We start from the raw sequence: 18,113 nt of genomic DNA, 5'->3' as shown, positions 1-18,113 counted from the left end.
TCACTTTTATTCTGCACTTAACCTGTAAAGTGAATGAACTCTGATTATAAAAGGAAAATGCTAAAGAAAGCAAGTTAAAAAAAAGGACAAACGGAAAGAAAAATGGCTAAAGATGTTCATTTATAGACTAACACCCGTTTGACATCAGCAACCCAAATATAGAAAATGAACCTCCAGCAGTTCAGACTCGCAGCATTAACCCCCGGGTCCAGGTCTGTCTTCCTCTTTACATCTGGTTTATTACATTTGATAAGATATTAAATGAGCTGCGCTCTTTTCCTGACCCCTAAATCAGCCGTACGTTTCCTGCGTGTGACACTGAGTTGAGTTCAGTTTGTGTAATGAGTGTTAATGAGAGCCGGTGGGTCAGAACCATGCCAGCAGAGATGCTCAAATTACTTTAGTCCATGAGACCTTAAACTGATGCCGGTGGTCCGGCAACACACTCAAACTGATCACAGTGAGACCATATTAATCTGTCTGTCAGGTTTACCATTGCTTTTAGCACAGGCTTGCTTGAGAAAGCCGCATTGTGAGTGTCATAGTTCTGGGTGACGGTGCAGACTGTTTACCGTGATTTACACCGTCTTCAGTGCTGCTTGTTGTGGCTCTCTATGTAGGGCATGCCTGAGCAGTGGGCACGGTTACTCCAGACGTCCAACATCACTAAACTCGAGCAGAAGAAGAATCCTCAGGTCGTTCTGGATGTGCTTAAATTCTACGACTCTAAAGAAACCACCAACAGCCAGAAATACATGAGCTTTACAGGTGTGACACTCACTTCCATGTTAAAGCTATAGCTGTGTCGATGTGTATGTATGTGTGTGAAAAATAAGATGGAAAAAATGAAAAATATATGTAATAAAAAATATATAGACGATTTGTTTATATAGTATGAATATATACACTCACAAAAAAAAAATATATATATATATATATATATACACATACAGTATATATTTAGAAAAAAAATATTTATATGTATTTATCAAAAAAAAATTATATTTATAAATTTTATATTCATATAATTTATATTATATATAAATATATTAAATATATAAACATAAAATTTGTCTTGAATATATACATGCATGTGTGTGTATTCATATATACATAATATATGTGTACTCTGTATATTTATTATGTAAACAAACTTTTATTTTGGATGCGATTATTCGCCATTAATTATTTGACGGCACTAATATATATATATATATATATATATATATATATATATATATATCTATTAAACCTCAAAAGTTTATTTTATATATTATGTATTTTATATATTATATTTTATATAAAATTATTTATATTTTTATTTATTTATTTATATTTATCCTCATATATTTATAAAATAGCATCTCAATGGATAATAACATTTAATGTTTTTAATCTTTTTGATTTGAAGTTTTTTTTTTTATCAAAATTAAAAACGAATGACTCTGTAAAACTTTCAGAAAACTAAGCTTAAATAAATTTTGTGTTACAATTTCCATAAGAATGATTTTTTTTAATGCACATTTTACACAGGACAATAGTTTTATCTTTTATAAACCAGCAGTTAAAAAATACTTGTGTGTCAGATAATTATTTAATTTTTAGGGCCTGTGCATGCATCTCATATTGGATTTTATATATATAATATATTATATATATAGATATATATATATCATATATATATAGATATATACACACACAGATTAAATATAATATATATATATATATATTATAGGATATATATATAGATATATAATATATATATATATATATATACACACACAGATATATATATAGATATATATTAATCTTAAATTTTATAAACCAACATTAAAAAAACTAATACCCTTAATCATTTCTCATTATCTTTTATAAACCAGCAGTTAAAAAAGTAATATCTGTAAGGTGGTGTCTGTATATTAGTTCTACTGTGTCTCTTTCTCATTTCTCATTTGTCTGTTTTTAATTTCAGATAAAAGTGCAGATAACTACAGCTCTTCCAACGCAGTGGTGAGTCATTGTGATGTCTGACTGTTTTCCAGTTTTATCTGTGACACGCAGAGAAGCGTTGAGGTCAGGAGGGGAATGTGAACAAATGTCCTCTCGGCTCACGCGACAGATTGACAGAGGATAGGACGGGAGGAAGTGTGCTGGGGGGGAAGTGCGAAAGAGAGGAGGGAACCGAGAGCTAAAATTGGGGTGGGGGCCGGGTGCACAGTGAACAACAAGGTGACAGAGTCCAGTACGAGCTGCCCACTCAACAGAAGGACAGAAGTGATGCCAGCCACTCCAGGCAGTGCCAGTGGGTTCATCTCTCTCTCTCTCTCTCTCTCTCTCTCTCTCTCTCTCTCTCTCTCTCTGCACTGTGAATCAGCATCTTTTTCATCCAATTCTCCTGCTGAGTCGTGCCGTATCCGTAGCTCAGACCGAATCAGGTTAGATGTGCAGCGGGATGGGGAGTGAAGTTTTAATTGGGGTGTATCGGGTCAGCTGGTGAGGGTTGAGTGCGGTTGCCATGTTGACGTTGGGTTTGTTTTGCACCCGTGTTGTGATGTCAGTCGGTCAGCCTCACTTCCTGCTCGGCTTGTTTCACGCTCCGCAGAACTCCAAGGCCGTTTCCGAGACCCCCGCCGTGGCCACCGTCTCCGAGGATGAGGATGAGGATGAAGATGAGGATGAGGATGAGGATGAAGCCACGCCTCCACCAATCATCGCACCCCGTCCCGAACACACCAAATCTGTGAGTATTCACTTATATGGGACAGTGAGCAGTTGTTAAGGTTTTTTAACTGTCTTCCAGGGTGTATATATTTTTAAATGCTGGTATAGTTTTTTTTATAATTATTTATTTTTTAAATAATTATTTATAATAATTTTTTTAATTGCCTTTTATTTTTATATTTTTCATTTTAGTGTAATTTTTTTAGTAAATTTATGTTTTTAAATATAACTGTATAGTTTTATTTTTTTATTTCGTTTTTAGATTTTTTTTCGTTTTAGATTTTTAAGTTTATTTCCAGTAATTTTAGTGCGGTAACTTAAACTTATTGCACTTAGTTGCCAAGGCAACAGTTCTAATTTCAATTGGTTTAAGTTTAAGAAATATAACTCTGATTGAGTTCAATGTGCTTTATAGGCATGACAAAATTATACTTTCATATTGTCAAGAAATGGAAAAGTAAAATAATAAGTAAAAAGAAAAGTGCAAATAATAATAAAAATAATAATGGGTGTAAAATAAAATGCAAATACTCGCTTTGAGATGTTGCCTTAAATGCTTACGGGAAATGTAAAAAATTGAGTTATGTTTATTTAGGCCTTATGTTTGGGTAGTTGCTAAGGTGTTTTGCAAGGTTGCTAGGTTATTAATATTTTGAATTTGTTATATTTCTAGATTTTCAGTTTTAGCTTAATTTTTAGTATTTTTTTTTTCAATATTACTACCGTATATAGATTTATTTTTTTCATTTTCAGTTTTAGTTAAATTTAAGTTTTTATTTATTTCCAGTTAGTAATTTTAGTACTTCAACTTAAATGTTTTATTTTCAGTTATAATTATTTTTTTTTAATTTATTATAAAAAAATTTTTTTTACTAATATTATGTGCTTTGTGTATTTTTATTCGTTTTTTTTTTTATTCTAAGTGGTTGCTAGGCAGTTGCTAATGTGTACTGAGTGTGATTGTGAGGTGGTTAGTAGCAGTTTATTTTAGTATTATTTGTACTCTAGTATAGTTTTTAATAATATTTTGAATTTGCTTTTATTTAAATACATTTATTTTTATTAAATTTTTTTAAATAAAATTTTTTGTTTCAGTTTTTTATTTTATTTCCACTCTTCGACTGAAACATATTTCAAGCCAACATTTATTTATTTATTTATTTATTTAGTTATGTATTATTTTTTTTTTATCTAATATTTGTTTTATTTTATTTCAGCTGTATTTCAATTAGCAAAATATTTTTTAAAATAGATTTAGTTTGAATTAACGATAATAATCCTGGTTAGTAGATTATTGCGATTGGTTGCTAGATAGACAGACAGGCAGTTGCTAAGGTGTTTTTAGTGTTTTCTATGGTGACACTTATGTATTCTGATTGGTTGCTAGGTAGTTAGTAGGTTATTTTGGTTGGTTACTAGACAGACAGGTAGTGGTTGTTGGTTTCTAGGTGGTTGCTAGATTATTTTAAGTGTTTCTGAGGGCATTGTTAAGGTGCTCTGAGTGGTTGTGGGGTAGTTAGTAGGTTATTGTGGTTGGTTGGTTAGACAGGCAGTGGTGGGGTGTTTCAGTGTTGTGGGTGTTGGCTCGCAGATGCAGATGCGTGACAGTCCAGTCTGTAGTCTGGAATAATGAGTTTTCTGACTCTAGACGCCTCCAAGCTAACCTGTAATTACCGAATAAATATGCATGTGTTCAGAGCGGCGGGTAGGTGACTGGAGCTTTATTGCAGGAGTGTGTGTGTGTGTATGTGTGTGTGTTTCCCTTACTCTGTCTGGAGATCACCGGATCAGGCCTGGTGGGCTTCGAGGCGCCCGGATGATTAAAGATGCTCCATCAGCACTCATTCATGTGTGGTTTTGATGTGAAGGGGTTTCACACTCATTAGGTCAGAGGAGATGAATGATGTCCTGTAATGTGTTCACACACACACACACACACACACACACACACACACACACACACACACACACACACACACACATGCATGAGAGCTTTTTACGGCTATAGTGGACACAGGAGGCTTGTAGGGCATGTCTGTGAACTTTGAGCTCATGCTACAGTGTTTACTAAAAAATGCAAAAATTCGAATAAAATATGAAAGGGAAAACACAGGATAAATATTGAAAATTTCCCTCAGAACATAAGTCACTGAAAAAATATAGAACAATAATCTTGGTTCTGAGAAAAGTAGAGAAAAAACTCTGGAATGTTTGAGTGTGGCTTAATGCGCAAATATGTTTTGCGACTTTATTATTTAATCAAAAATTTAATCCCTGAAGGACTTTTTTCTTTTTTTTTTTTTTGATTATTCTTTCCAAGCAGAACAAATTACAATGTGAGGACTTCATTTTGAATGTTAGAAACATTGTTATTTTAGTATTATTTACAGTATATACCACTTCATTATTATTTATAGTTATTATTACTATTTGGAATACTATTTTGAAGTAGCTTTCATCCGTTTACGGTTTAATTTAAATTTGTTTTAATTTTGTCATGTGCTTTTGTCATTATATATATTTATGTGTGTGTGTGTATATATGTATATATGTATAATGCAGTGGTCTGCATTAAACTGTAAGCCCTCACACTACAAATAGAAGAAAATCATATCTGGAAACGTTATCTTGTGGCAGCTCGTTGAAACCCAGCCACTTGTTTGTTTGTTTTATCTGTGAAAGAAAGGCAGAAAAAAATAGTCAGGTGCTTTATAGTGTTTTTTTTTATTCAGATACCCAATTAGTCAAAAAGTACATAAACAATGCCAGCAAGCATGCGAGCTGTTATCAGAGGCAAAGGAGGCCATTTTTGTTATTATTTGAATAAATACTCTTTAGTTGTTTCGGTTTGTTATTTGCCCAATAAATGACAATAACATGGAATTAAACAATTTTTTGACAGATTCCTAAAATATTTGTTTTCTCTTTATTATGGCAGGTGGACTAATAAAATGTTAAGCACTGTATGTTTTCAAAGCATTCAGGTGGCACATGTGTTTGAAGGACATTGGGCAGAATGTGGAATAGTGTGTTTTTGTCAATAAAATTAAAATAAAGAAAAACTAATTTTTTTGATCCGATTAATTGGAAAAAATAATCGGCCAACTAATCGATTATCAAAATAATCGTTAGTTGCAGCCCTAATATATATGTGTGTGTGTGTGTGTAAACACATGTATATGTGTATGTATGTGTGTTTTATGTTTTTCATCTTAGTGTTACACCTCATATTTTTTTTAATTTTATTACAGTTTTTAATTTAATTAATGTGAATTGCCATGCAGTTGACTTTTTTTTTTTTTTTTAGTTTGACTCCTATTTTATTTTTTAGTTTAGTTGACAAGGCAGCATTTCTAATTTTCATTTAAGATTTTTAATTTTTTGTTTTACTCATTATTTTATTTTATTTTATTTTATTTTATTTTATTTTACTTTATTTTATTTTATTTCAGCTTTGTTTCAACTAACAAAACAGTTTTAACAAATTTTAACACTGGTTAAAAATAAGGTTTGTCTCAGTTAAAACAAAAAAAAAAAAACTTCAGACAAATGTATTTTTATTTAGGTCTTAATGTTGTGGTGAAGATATCACTTAGTTGATATTGTACTGGTGTTTTATTAACCCTTAGCACACAAAGCTGGTGTTTGTTCTGAGGTTAACAGTAAAGAGCTGCTCTCTCTGTGAATGTGTGTGATGCTGATCCTGGCGGCTCGGAGCGAGTGTCAGGACGGACGCAGCTGTACACAGTTTCCATGGTGTCACTGTAGTGAATCAACATCTGACTGCACACTTCAGCTCTTTGGCTGCTTGTTTATGCTCTGTATTTTGTCTCAAGAATGAATTAAAGAACACAAGCCCAACCCCAGCTGAAAAGAGAAAAGAGCAGGAAATTTAATACGCGTCACAGCGATCTGGTTCTGTTGGAGCAGATTAAGCGCAGAGGCTCCAGAGAGCAGAAATCTTGAGGGTTTTGTTCAGCTTGTGAAGGTCTTATATTCACTTGAGTCACTTCAGACCAAGCTGTGCTGGAATCTGTGTTTTATTGTGTCTGTGGGTACCAGCCGGCCTGTCCTTTCCCACAGTGTCTTGGGAATCATCCATCGCTCCGTTTGGACCCCATGTGGTCTGATACTGTGTGTCCTAGTGGTTTATCATCTGGACTGGAAACTATTTTATTTTATATATGTAATTTATTTGTTTAATGTTTGTCTGTCTGTCTGTCTGTCTATCTGTCCATCTATCTATCTATCTATCTATCTATCTATCTATCTATCTATCTATCTATACGGTGTGTGTGTATGCATATGCATATGTATTTTTTATTTTACCCAATTAAAGTTTATATAATGTTTTAATTTTCTACTTTTATTTTTTATTTTATTTAACTCTTTTTATTAAATATATTTTATTCTATAATTTGATTATATATTAATTTCCTTAATGTTTTTATTTTCTAAATATAGTTTTATATTAAATATTTATTTTAATTTTTTTTCATTAAATTTATTTTTTATTTTATTTCACTCTTTTTAATTCATTTAATCTAAATTTATTTAATCTATTGATTTTATTTTACTTTGCGTTTGAATTTATTTCATTTCATTTTATGTATTAAATATACTTTTATTTCGTCCGCTGCTAATATAAGACGTGTCTCCACCCCACAGATCTACACGCGCTCCGTTATTGACCCTCTTCCTCGTCCGCTCTCCACTAAAGACGCCGCTACGTCGCCAATCACTAACATGGCTGCTGACAGCGGCAGTCCGACCCCGACACCCTCCACCACCTCCGCCACAGCCAGCACCACCAACACTAACACCAACACCAACACCCCTCCACCCTCCACCCCACAAAACACCGACAAAACACGCAAGAAGAAGATGACCGACGAGGAGATACTCGAGAAACTGCGTAAGTGTCCACACCTCAAACCTTCAAAGTCTTCTTTGTGTTTGTACAGTACCGTTCAAAATTTGGGGGTCGGTAAGATTTATTTTTATCATAAAAAAATTATACTTTTATTCAGCATAGATGCATTAATTGATCAAAGGAACCAGTACAGACATTTATAATGTTAGAGAAGATTTCTGTTTCAAATAAATTCTGTTCTTTTGAACTTTCTATTCATCAAAGAATCCTGAAAAATAAAATATGAAGCAGAACAATTGTTTTCAACACTGATAATAATCAGAAATGTTTCTTGAGCAGCAAATCAGCATATTAGAATGATTTCTGAAGATCATGTGACACTGAAGACTGGAGTAATGATGCTGAAAATACAGCTGCGCATCACAGAAATAAATTACATACATAATACATATTTTAATTTATAATATCACTTTTTTACTAAATTTTTCCTAATCATTTTTAATCAAATAAATGCAAAATCAAATAAATAAAACACTTCATTACAAGAGACTTCAACCCAAACCCAATGTTTTGATTAGTGTATCTTAAAGTGACCATAATACATGTGTATTAATCATCCATTTATATTACATTTAGAGTATATTTATTTAACCCATCCGAGGCATGGCTGTGCTAGTTTCATGTCTCTCTTCAGGTCTCTTTTTCTCCCCATGTGATATAATAATTTACATACAAATCAATATTTCATGTCAAATGATTTATTTATTTAGTAAGTAGCCCTGTAATGAGCAGGATAATGATAAAACATTATTGCTAAATAAACCCCAGATCACCCCGTCAGGGTTTATTTTATGTTACTGACCGGCTGACTGCACATTATTCCTGACATATCAAATATGTATGATGTTTATTTTATGGAGAAACTCAAACCTGCTTGTATCTCTTGACTGTCTCGCTCATGCAGTGCTTATTTTATTGTCATTATTGTTTTATTTTACATGCATTGTTATTGTTTAGCATGAAATGATTGTCAGTCATTTAGTTTGAGCTGCTGCAGAGATGCATGCCTTTCTAAGAACCTGTATCTTATTAAAAACCCCATGCGCTCCAGACGTGCTCAGGTCGCCCTCTGCTGGTAAGAACGGGATGCTGCTGCAGTCATCCAGTGTGTCTCTGTCCCCTCAGGCCCCTCTCGGCCAAAGATTTGTCGTCCTCCATTTAAAACGTCCGTTCATCAATAGTTGCTGGGTTACAGGTCAAAATGAAGATGTTTCTGTCTTTCCCTGAATTTAAGACCCTGGCCTCCTTCCTTTCTGTGTTTCCCAGCCTCCGTTACCTCACTGCCTGTAAATCTGTCTTTTCCTAAAGGTTTAGAGGCCTTTTTCTCCCTCCCTCTCTCTTTCTCTTTCATTGCCCAACATGTTTTGACTGGAAACGATCGTTTGCATGTGTAGTACTGGAGTCTGGACTGGTTGAGTAACTGAGAAGATCGAATCTTACAGCTGCGCATCTCTCTTCTTATATGTGACCACTGTGAGAGGAACGATCCAGTTATTCCTCACAATCTCCAGCTGCTTGGTTTGGCAAAAATCATATTACACTCACAAGTATTTGCATCCATTTCAAACCGCAACATGATATATATTTAACAAAAGCATAATAATAGACTAAAAGAACAAAACATTTGAAAAGAACTAGCAAGCCATGCCTGTTGTGATTTCCAGCAAAACACAAGCAACAGAGACCACTGGCAGTGTGAGCAGAGCTGATGGATATTTCACACACATTTGGAACACAGATACTTTAAAATATAAAATAAAAATTAAATAATAAAATTAAATCAATATAAAATTAAATAAAAGCAACATATAATATTATTGTAGTAATACTGTTTAGTTTACCTGTAAAATATAAACTTGTATTTTTTTTTTAAATATAGTGCTTAAATGAAAAAAAATATATTTGCTAAAATATATTTTTATTAAAAACGTAATATAAATTTTTTAAATTACGTTTATATTTCTCATTGCAATAAAAAATACAAAAAATAAAATTACTTTCTATTACCACACTGAATTTTTTTTTACTCTGTAATTGCTATTACATTTTTACAATAAATTACAAAAGTAACGCATTGAATTAAATTGAACATTTTTGATGTAGAAAGACCAAAAATTTCTTCTATTTTTATTCTTAATAATCAAAGTTTTTTACAGTATAATCACAACATTTATTTATTCATTTACTTGTTATTTCATGTATTTTTTTATTTATTTTTTATTTTGCATGTACCATTAAGGCAGTCTGCTTAATCCTTGAGCTTTTATTTTATCAGATTTCTTTTTTAATTCAACACCTCCATTGCAGAAGCTCATATCAGTGTATTGATTATAAATTAATTAGTTGTGCAGCTCTTTCACAAACCTTGAAACACTACATTTTCATTCTTCTTTTTTGTCTTTAAAACAGCTGGCTTTTTGTCTGCCTGTGTCTAAGTTTTCATGTTTTGTAGTGTTTCTTACCTCTTAAAATAACGTGACCTTCACTCCACAGGAAGTATAGTCAGCGTGGGCGACCCGAAGAAGAAGTACACGCGATTTGAGAAGATTGGCCAGGGGTGAGATTAATGATGGACGTCTATTTATTAATGCCAAATCCCAAAAAATCTTGAAACATTCCTCCCCTTCATTTTCTTCCCTCATCAGGGCGTCTGGAACAGTCTACACAGCCATAGACATCGCCACAGGACAAGAGGTGAGACTCTGGTGCCAGCCGGGAACGTTTCTCAATGTTTCCCACACGTACGTCACCTAGATGAGCGTTTTCTTCAGGAAGAGTGTGCACTGTGACACTATAACATTTCTTCAAGGATGTTAAAGCAACATTCAGCACCTGCATGACATAATGCATGTTAAATCATGTGTGTGCAACAAATATAATGCTTGGAATGAATATTTACCAAGCACTATTAATAAGGCAACCATCACTATTATTATTATTGACCAGTGAACTAATGATTTCAACTATTTATTGGGTAAAATAATAAGAGAATATATTTAAAGAAAATTTTTTTAATTAAGTTTAGTTCCAAATGCAATAAAATACTAGAAATAATAATGTTATATTTAAATTAAATTAAATATAAAATAAAACACATCTAATCATTTTTTAATAATTGTTTGTGTGTATATATATATATATATATATGTATGTATGTATGTATGTATGTATGTATGTATATATAAAATTGAACGAACTGAAATAACATTTAAAATAAAATAGAATAAAATATAAAATGAAATTCAGAGATAAAATATAATGCAAATAAAACTATAATATAATAATTTGTTTTTTTACTTTAAAATATCAAATTTAATTACATTTGGTAAATTTCATTACATTTATTACATTTGCTTATAGATGTTATTGTGTAAAATAATAAGAGAATATATTTTGAGAATATTTTTTGAATTAAGTTGACTTCAAGTTTAGTTCCAAATTCAATAAAATACTAGAAATAATAATGTTATATATATTTAAATTAAATAAAATATAAAATAAAACACATCTAATAATTTTTTAACAATTGTGTGTGTGTGTGTGTGTGTGTGTGTGTGTGTGTGTGTGTGTGTGTATATATATATATATATATATATATATATAAAATTGAACAAAATGAAATAACATTTAAAATAGAATAAAATATAAAATGAAATTCAGAAATAAAATATAATACAAATAAAACTATAATATAATAATTTACTGTTTTTTTTACTTTAAAATATCAAATTTAATTACATTTTATACATTTTATTACATTTATTATGTTTGCTTATAGATGTTAAAGCAACATTAGCACAGGCATGACATATTACGCCCATTAAATGATATTTGTTCATCAAATATAATGCTTAAAATGGAAAATCAGGAGGTCAATACTTGCCTAACATCACTAATAAGACATGCAACACTATTATTTTTATTAATCAGTTAAGTAATACGATTTTGACTTAAGTTTACTTCAAGTTTATTTCCATACTGCAATAAAATAAAATAAAAACAGCATAAAATTATTTACTACTACTACAAACATATATCATTATATATTATGCTTCACATATAATTTTCAAACTTGCATGCACCATTGTAAGGCAGTCCAGTTAACCCTTTATCCTGTAAGACACCACCTAGCAACTGTTTTGGACACCCTAGCAACCGTGTAGCAATGTCCTTAACACCCAAACACCTTCTTTAATAACTTTCGCTATTATATTTTGCACATTTTCTGAAACATGCATGGCAAATATGTGTCCTTTTGGAGAACTGGAGATATGGACGGTCTTTTCAGCATCTTCTCGTCATCAATAACGTGTCTCTGACAGAGACTTCGACATTCTCCTGATCGATGGCAGTGAATCAGGGGATGCAGGAGGGAAACGGCATGTGATATTGATCTGATGACATTCCTCAGAGCTGAACCTACACACACACACACACACACACACACACACACACAGCTAATCTCAAAGCCGATCTTCACTCATGTTAATGGAACCAGAAACTCTCTGATTCATGGTCAAGTGTGTCTGAAAGCTTTTCTTCTGATGTTTCGTCTCTCAGGTGGCCATCAAACAGATGAACCTACAGCAGCAGCCCAAGAAAGAGCTGATCATCAACGAGATCTTAGTCATGAGGGAAAACAAGAACCCCAACATCGTCAATTACCTGGACAGGTCAGTTCATTAGATTAAGCGTTTTCCTAATCAGTATTTAGTCTTATTTGCCCGTAAAAATATTTCATTTTAATTATTTTTATACGTATAAAAAATTCATTTAATTTAAAAAATTCATTTAATTTTTAAAATAAAAAGAGATACTCATAACTTCACATCTTAACTTTACTTTTTTCAAAGTAATTTTCTTATTTATATATATATATATATATATATTTCCATTTAGTATTTGATGTTTTATATATATATATAGTAATATATATATATATATATATATATATATATATTATTTATATATATATATATATATATATTTCCATTTAGTATTTGATATTTTATTTTTTGTTATTCTCTTTTATTTTTATTTCTTGTCACATTTTCCTCTTTTTTCCATTTTCTTTTTTCTTTTACATTATTTTACATTTTCTTTTATTTTTGATTTGTTTGTTTTTTATTATATTTACGTTTAGTTTTATTATATATATTATTTTCTATTATTTTTATAGCTTCTGTTGTGTTCTTTCTTAGTTTTTTAATATATTTTTTGTTATATTTTTATTATATTTTTAAATTTGTTTTCTTTTGGATTTGTTTTTGTTTTTTGTTATATTTACGTTTAGTTTTATTATATATATATATAATTTTCTATTATTTTTATAGCTTCTGTTATGTTTTTTTTATATATTTTGTTAGATTTTTATTATATTTTTTATTTGCTTTTATTCTGTAACTTTTTTTTTTTTATAAAATAAAATTTTATTATAAAAAATATTTTATTTTAAACTAATTTTTTCTTTTATTTCATTTTCCAAAATCTGCTTGACTATGCATAAGTCAAGAAAAGGAAAACATTTAAAATGTTAATGAATAAAAATAAAAATAATAATAATTAATAATTAAAAATATATTTTCTTTAAAAACAAGTGATGTGATCTAAAGTTTCTAAAGATAATGTAAAAAAAGCAGAATATGAATCTGTAATAAAAAAAAAAAAAAAAGTCATAAAAATTCCGTGATGAGGAGATCATTCCAGCAAGTGCTGTTGTGGTGACATCATCTCAGACGTTTCTCTGTTCCGCTTTGATGCGTCTCTGTGTCCCTGGGGAATTTCTCCACACCTGCACTAATAAAAGCAGGAGCGTCCAGTGTTTCTGTTGTCACGGCGATGCTGCTGCATCACTCAGCGATGCGGCGAGTGTTGACGATGCGCTCTTGTTGCCGTAGTTACCTGGTGGGGGACGAGCTGTGGGTGGTGATGGAGTATCTGGCCGGAGGCTCCCTGACAGACGTGGTGACGGAGACGTGTATGGATGAAGCGCAGATCGCCGCCGTCTGTCGGGAAGTGAGTGTGCAACTCTTCCAAACCTGTCCTGCTGCCTCCTAAAACAGTCTGAAAGTGAAACAGAACCTCACAAGTGAATGATTTGGAACGCTCTGCATAGGCAACTCGCCAAAAGCATTCCTTAATTAAAAAAAAAGACTATTAGATCTGATTGGGTTGAATAATTTGATTAGACATTCTAATTCTAAGAATATGGGTATTTTGTTATTTTGTGGATATTATTATTACATTATTACATATTATACCCAAAGAGGGGAGTGGCTCTGTGCATGGCCCTGCTGAAGCATGCATGCTTTCATTTGCTTTATTAACTCTGCTGTTCTTCTCCATGCAGTGTCTCCAAGCGCTGGAGTTTCTGCACTCGAATCAAGTCATTCACAGAGACATCAAGAGCGACAACATTCTGCTGGGGATGGACGGCTCCGTCAAACTCAGTGAGCTTGTCTTCTAATTTTTGTTTCAGGCTGCAAAACATTTAGGGCTGTTCTGGGTTTTAAATAACTGCTGTTTAAATTATTGCATTTCTTATCCCTGGCTTTGACAAGGATTTTAAGCAAGCATGACTATGATGTTTTCATTTGTGCAAAGGCTTCTCAGTGGTTTTATGTTTTTCATTGGTAGAGGGAGTGAGAGTCCAGATTATGCATCTGCTGCTATGCTTTGAGTTTATTCAACAGCAGCCGGTCTGAACATCTCTCTGTCTGTCTGTCTGTCTGTCTGTCTGTCAGCTGATTTCGGCTTCTGCGCTCAGATCACTCCAAAAGAACAACAAGAGCACCACCATTGTTACGACGCAGCACTATATCCCCCCAGATGTTGACACCCAAAGCCCAACGGCCCAAAGTGGACATCTGGTCCCTGGGCATCATGGCTATCGAGATGGTCGAGGGCGAGCCGCCGTACCTCAACGAAAACCCTCTGAGGGTGAGAATAAAGACATCTAAGCCACACTCAGTTCCTATTTCTTGGTAATATCATGTTACTTGATCATTATATGTGACCCTGGAGCACAAAAGCAGTCTTAAGTCTCTGGGGTATATTTGTAGCAATAGACGAAAATACATTGTATGGGTCAAAATTATTGATTTTTATTTTATGCCAAAAATCATTAGGATATTAAGTAAAGATCATGTTCCATGAAGATATTTTGTAAATTTCCTACCCGTAAAATATAACAAAACTTAATTTTTTGATTAGTAATATGCATTGCTAAAAACTTCATTTAGACAACCTTTAAAGATGATTTTCTCAATATTTAGATTTTTTTTTTTGCTCCCTCAGATTCCAGATTTTCAAATAGTTGTATCTCAGACAAATATTGTCTGATCCTAACAAACCATACATCAATCGAAAGCTTATTTATTTAGATGACGTATAAATCTCAATTTACATTTTTTTTTACCTTTATGACTGGTTTTGTGGTCCAGGGTCACACAGATATATATATATATATATATATAAAAGTACTATGGGTTTTCAACAACTGTGGTATTACCATGGTACCATGTATAAAAATAAAACATGGTGATACAACAGTTTTTTGCAGTAATTGCACTTGAAAAACAAATTCTAATATAAGGTGTTAAGACAATACAGGTTTTAAAACAATAATATGAAATAAAAAAGTTTTTAATAAACATATGCAATTTAGAAACCCCTTTAGTACAAGAATAATAAAGAAAGAGTTGTAAAATCTAGAAAAATCATCTCAAAATCTGTCAGTGGTGAAATATACTTATGGACAAAACTTTTTTTTGTATTTGCTTTATTGCATTTAAAAGAGTGGAAACGTTTATAATATTTCAATAACATATCTGTTCCTGATTTGAATTGATTGTTTAATAAAATGTAGCTTTTTACATACAAAATGATTTATAAAAAAAAAAAAAATAGATAAACGTATATCTAAATAAAGTCTAATTTTAACAATGGAATAAAACAATCTAAATGTATATAATATTAAAATAATGTATCTGTTCCTGATCTGAATTAATTGTTTAATAATATTACATACAAAGTTATATATGAAAAATAAATACAAATATAGATAAAATAAATATAAATGTCTAATACTGAGTAGATACCAACAAAATAGATAAAAAAATAGGTAGATAAAGGGATGTCACATGTTTGCTTACAATTATTGGACTTTTGAGACTAATGCATAAGACCAGGTTCACATACACTTGTGATCTCAAGACTATGATGATGAGATCCATCCTTTATTTCAGATCACTGAATTATTTTAATAAGTCCTCACATGCTCAGAGTGGCTTCAGATGCTCTCTTGATGTCAGTCGATGAAAACGTCTGCATTGAGTTCATCGACTGATACTTTGTGGGAGGACAGAACACAACATTGATTTGGACTTACATCAGCTCTGAAGGCTTTTATCTTAATTCGTTTGCTAATAAAATGATTGACATGAGGTTAATTTGTGGCAAACAAAACTGAAGCAGTGGTTGGATATAGCATCAACAATGAGAGTGTTCCTGTTCATATATTTTCAGAAACCTCTGGATGATTTTATTTAGATTTACATTGGATCATGATGTAGAATCTACATGCATTTTTGAAATGAAAGGAACTGATGCTGAAGTTAATGCTGATTTCTGAGTGACCTTTAACCCCTGCTGCTGTCCAGGCTCTGTATCTCATCGCCACCAACGGAACGCCGGAGCTGCAGAACCCAGAGAAACTCTCGTCTGTGTTTCGGGATTTCTTAAACCGCTGTCTGGAGATGGACGTGGAGAAGAGAGGCTCTGCCAAGGAGCTCTTACAGGTGTGTGTGTGTGTGTGTGTGTTAGTGTGTGTGTTAGTGTGTGTGTGTTAGAGTGTGTAAGTGTGTGTGTGTGTGTGTGTGTGTGTGTGTGTTTTTTCCTCCTAGACCTAAAGAAATTAGCTTCCAGTATCAATGTTTAATTAATGCATTTTTTTATTTCAGCTTAGTTTAAACTAAATTCAAATGAGAAATGTTGCCTTGGGAACAAGTAACATTTTTTTGTTTATGGATCTAATATTAGTTACCAATGATAAACCTGGAATAGATCAGTATATATCAGTAAAAAGTGACTTAGAAAATTTTAGAGACTTAGAAACAATAATTTATCAGTTCGTTAAAAACACATAAATCATTTTTCAAACTAACAAATTAATAGACTTGAGTGGCAAATGGATTAGGAAATGCAATTGATTTCGCATGAAAAGATTTAAAATTGCATTTCAAATAACTTATTTTAATGTTAAATTATTGCAATATAAAAATTAAGTAAACAACTTTTATTTGTCAATTAGGAAGGCTTTTAATTTTTTATTATTATTTATTAGCCCTATTTATTATTTAACATTAGCTGTTAAATTTTGATGTGAAATTTACTGTTGTTTTACGTAGAATTGTTCTGTAGCTCTTTGCAGCATTTAATGCAATTTACATCAGAAGTAACTGGAATGGAATTATAGAAAAATTAACAGTAATCCTTTCTTTGCTTTTTACAGGAAAACATAATTCAATTACAGTAATTAAGCACTTACTAATGCATTACATTAAAAGAGGTTTATAAAAAAGAACGAAAGAAATGAATGAACAGTAAGGCTGCATTAAATTGATAAAAAATATTTCTGTTTGAAATAAAAAATACAAATAAATTTTGTTCTTTTTAACTTTCTAGTTATCAAATAATCCTAAAAATGTAGAATTGTTTCCGCAAAAATATAAAGCTGTTTTCAACACTGATAATAATCAGAAATGTTTCTTGAGCAGCAAATCAGTATATTAGAATGATTTCTGAAGATCATGTGACACTGAAGACTGGAGTAATGATGCTGAAAATACAGCTTTGATCACAGAAATAAATTACATTACAATATACTAAAGTAAAAAAACTTCAAATTTTAATAATGTTAAAATATTTCATAATTTTTCTGATTTGACTGTATTGTTGATGCAATAAATGCAGCTCCGGTGAGCAGAAGTGACGTCTCTCTTTCTCCCTGCAGCATCAGTTCCTAAAAGTGGCCAAGCCTCTGTCCAGCCTCACGCCGCTGATCATCGCAGCTAAAGAGGCGGCCAAAAACAACCGCTAGCCCCTCCAGGACAACGGGACGACCCCCAGAGCCCTCTCTCTCTCTCTCTCTCTCTCTCTCTCTCTCTCTCTCCCTCTCCTCTTCTCCTCCTCTCCCCGCTCCCCTCTCTCTCTCTCCCCCTCCTCTCTCTCTCCTCTCTCTCTCTCTCCTCTCTCTCTCTCTTCTCTCTCTCTCTCTCCTCTCCTCTCATCTCTCCGTCTCTCTCTCTCTCCTCTCTCCTCTCTCCGATCTCTCTCTCTCTCTCTCTCTCTCTCTCTCTCTCTCTCTCTCTCTCTCATGTGCCGCCCCTCGCCCTCTAGTGCTGCTGTTTTAGGGTCCGAGGGGCGTCTGCGCTCACGCTGTGGCCCCTGAAAAGGCTCT

At 32.4% G+C, this 18,113-nt stretch overlaps 1 protein-coding gene across 1 annotated transcript in view; it reads left to right on the top strand.

The window, feature by feature from the left end:
- Positions 1–17,851, top strand: part of LOC109098722 (serine/threonine-protein kinase PAK 1-like) — a 49,546-nt gene extending 31,695 nt beyond the window's left edge. The window contains 14 exon segments of the mRNA XM_042744634.1: positions 621–768; positions 1,973–2,010; positions 2,603–2,740; positions 7,390–7,636; positions 10,148–10,211; positions 10,300–10,348; positions 12,215–12,327; positions 13,552–13,669; positions 14,004–14,103; positions 14,398–14,435; positions 14,437–14,486; positions 14,488–14,593; positions 16,315–16,452; positions 17,667–17,851. Coding sequence (XP_042600568.1) covers positions 621–768; positions 1,973–2,010; positions 2,603–2,740; positions 7,390–7,636; positions 10,148–10,211; positions 10,300–10,348; positions 12,215–12,327; positions 13,552–13,669; positions 14,004–14,103; positions 14,398–14,435; positions 14,437–14,486; positions 14,488–14,593; positions 16,315–16,452; positions 17,667–17,753 — 1,434 coding nt within the window. The 3' untranslated portion in view covers positions 17,754–17,851.
- The last annotated feature ends 262 nt before the right edge of the window (positions 17,852–18,113 follow it).

Source organism: Cyprinus carpio, chromosome B18 (assembly GCF_018340385.1).
Source record: "Cyprinus carpio isolate SPL01 chromosome B18, ASM1834038v1, whole genome shotgun sequence".
In the NCBI taxonomy this organism is placed as follows: Eukaryota; Metazoa; Chordata; class Actinopteri; order Cypriniformes; family Cyprinidae; genus Cyprinus; species Cyprinus carpio.
This window is presented reverse-complemented; position numbering and strand designations above follow the sequence as displayed.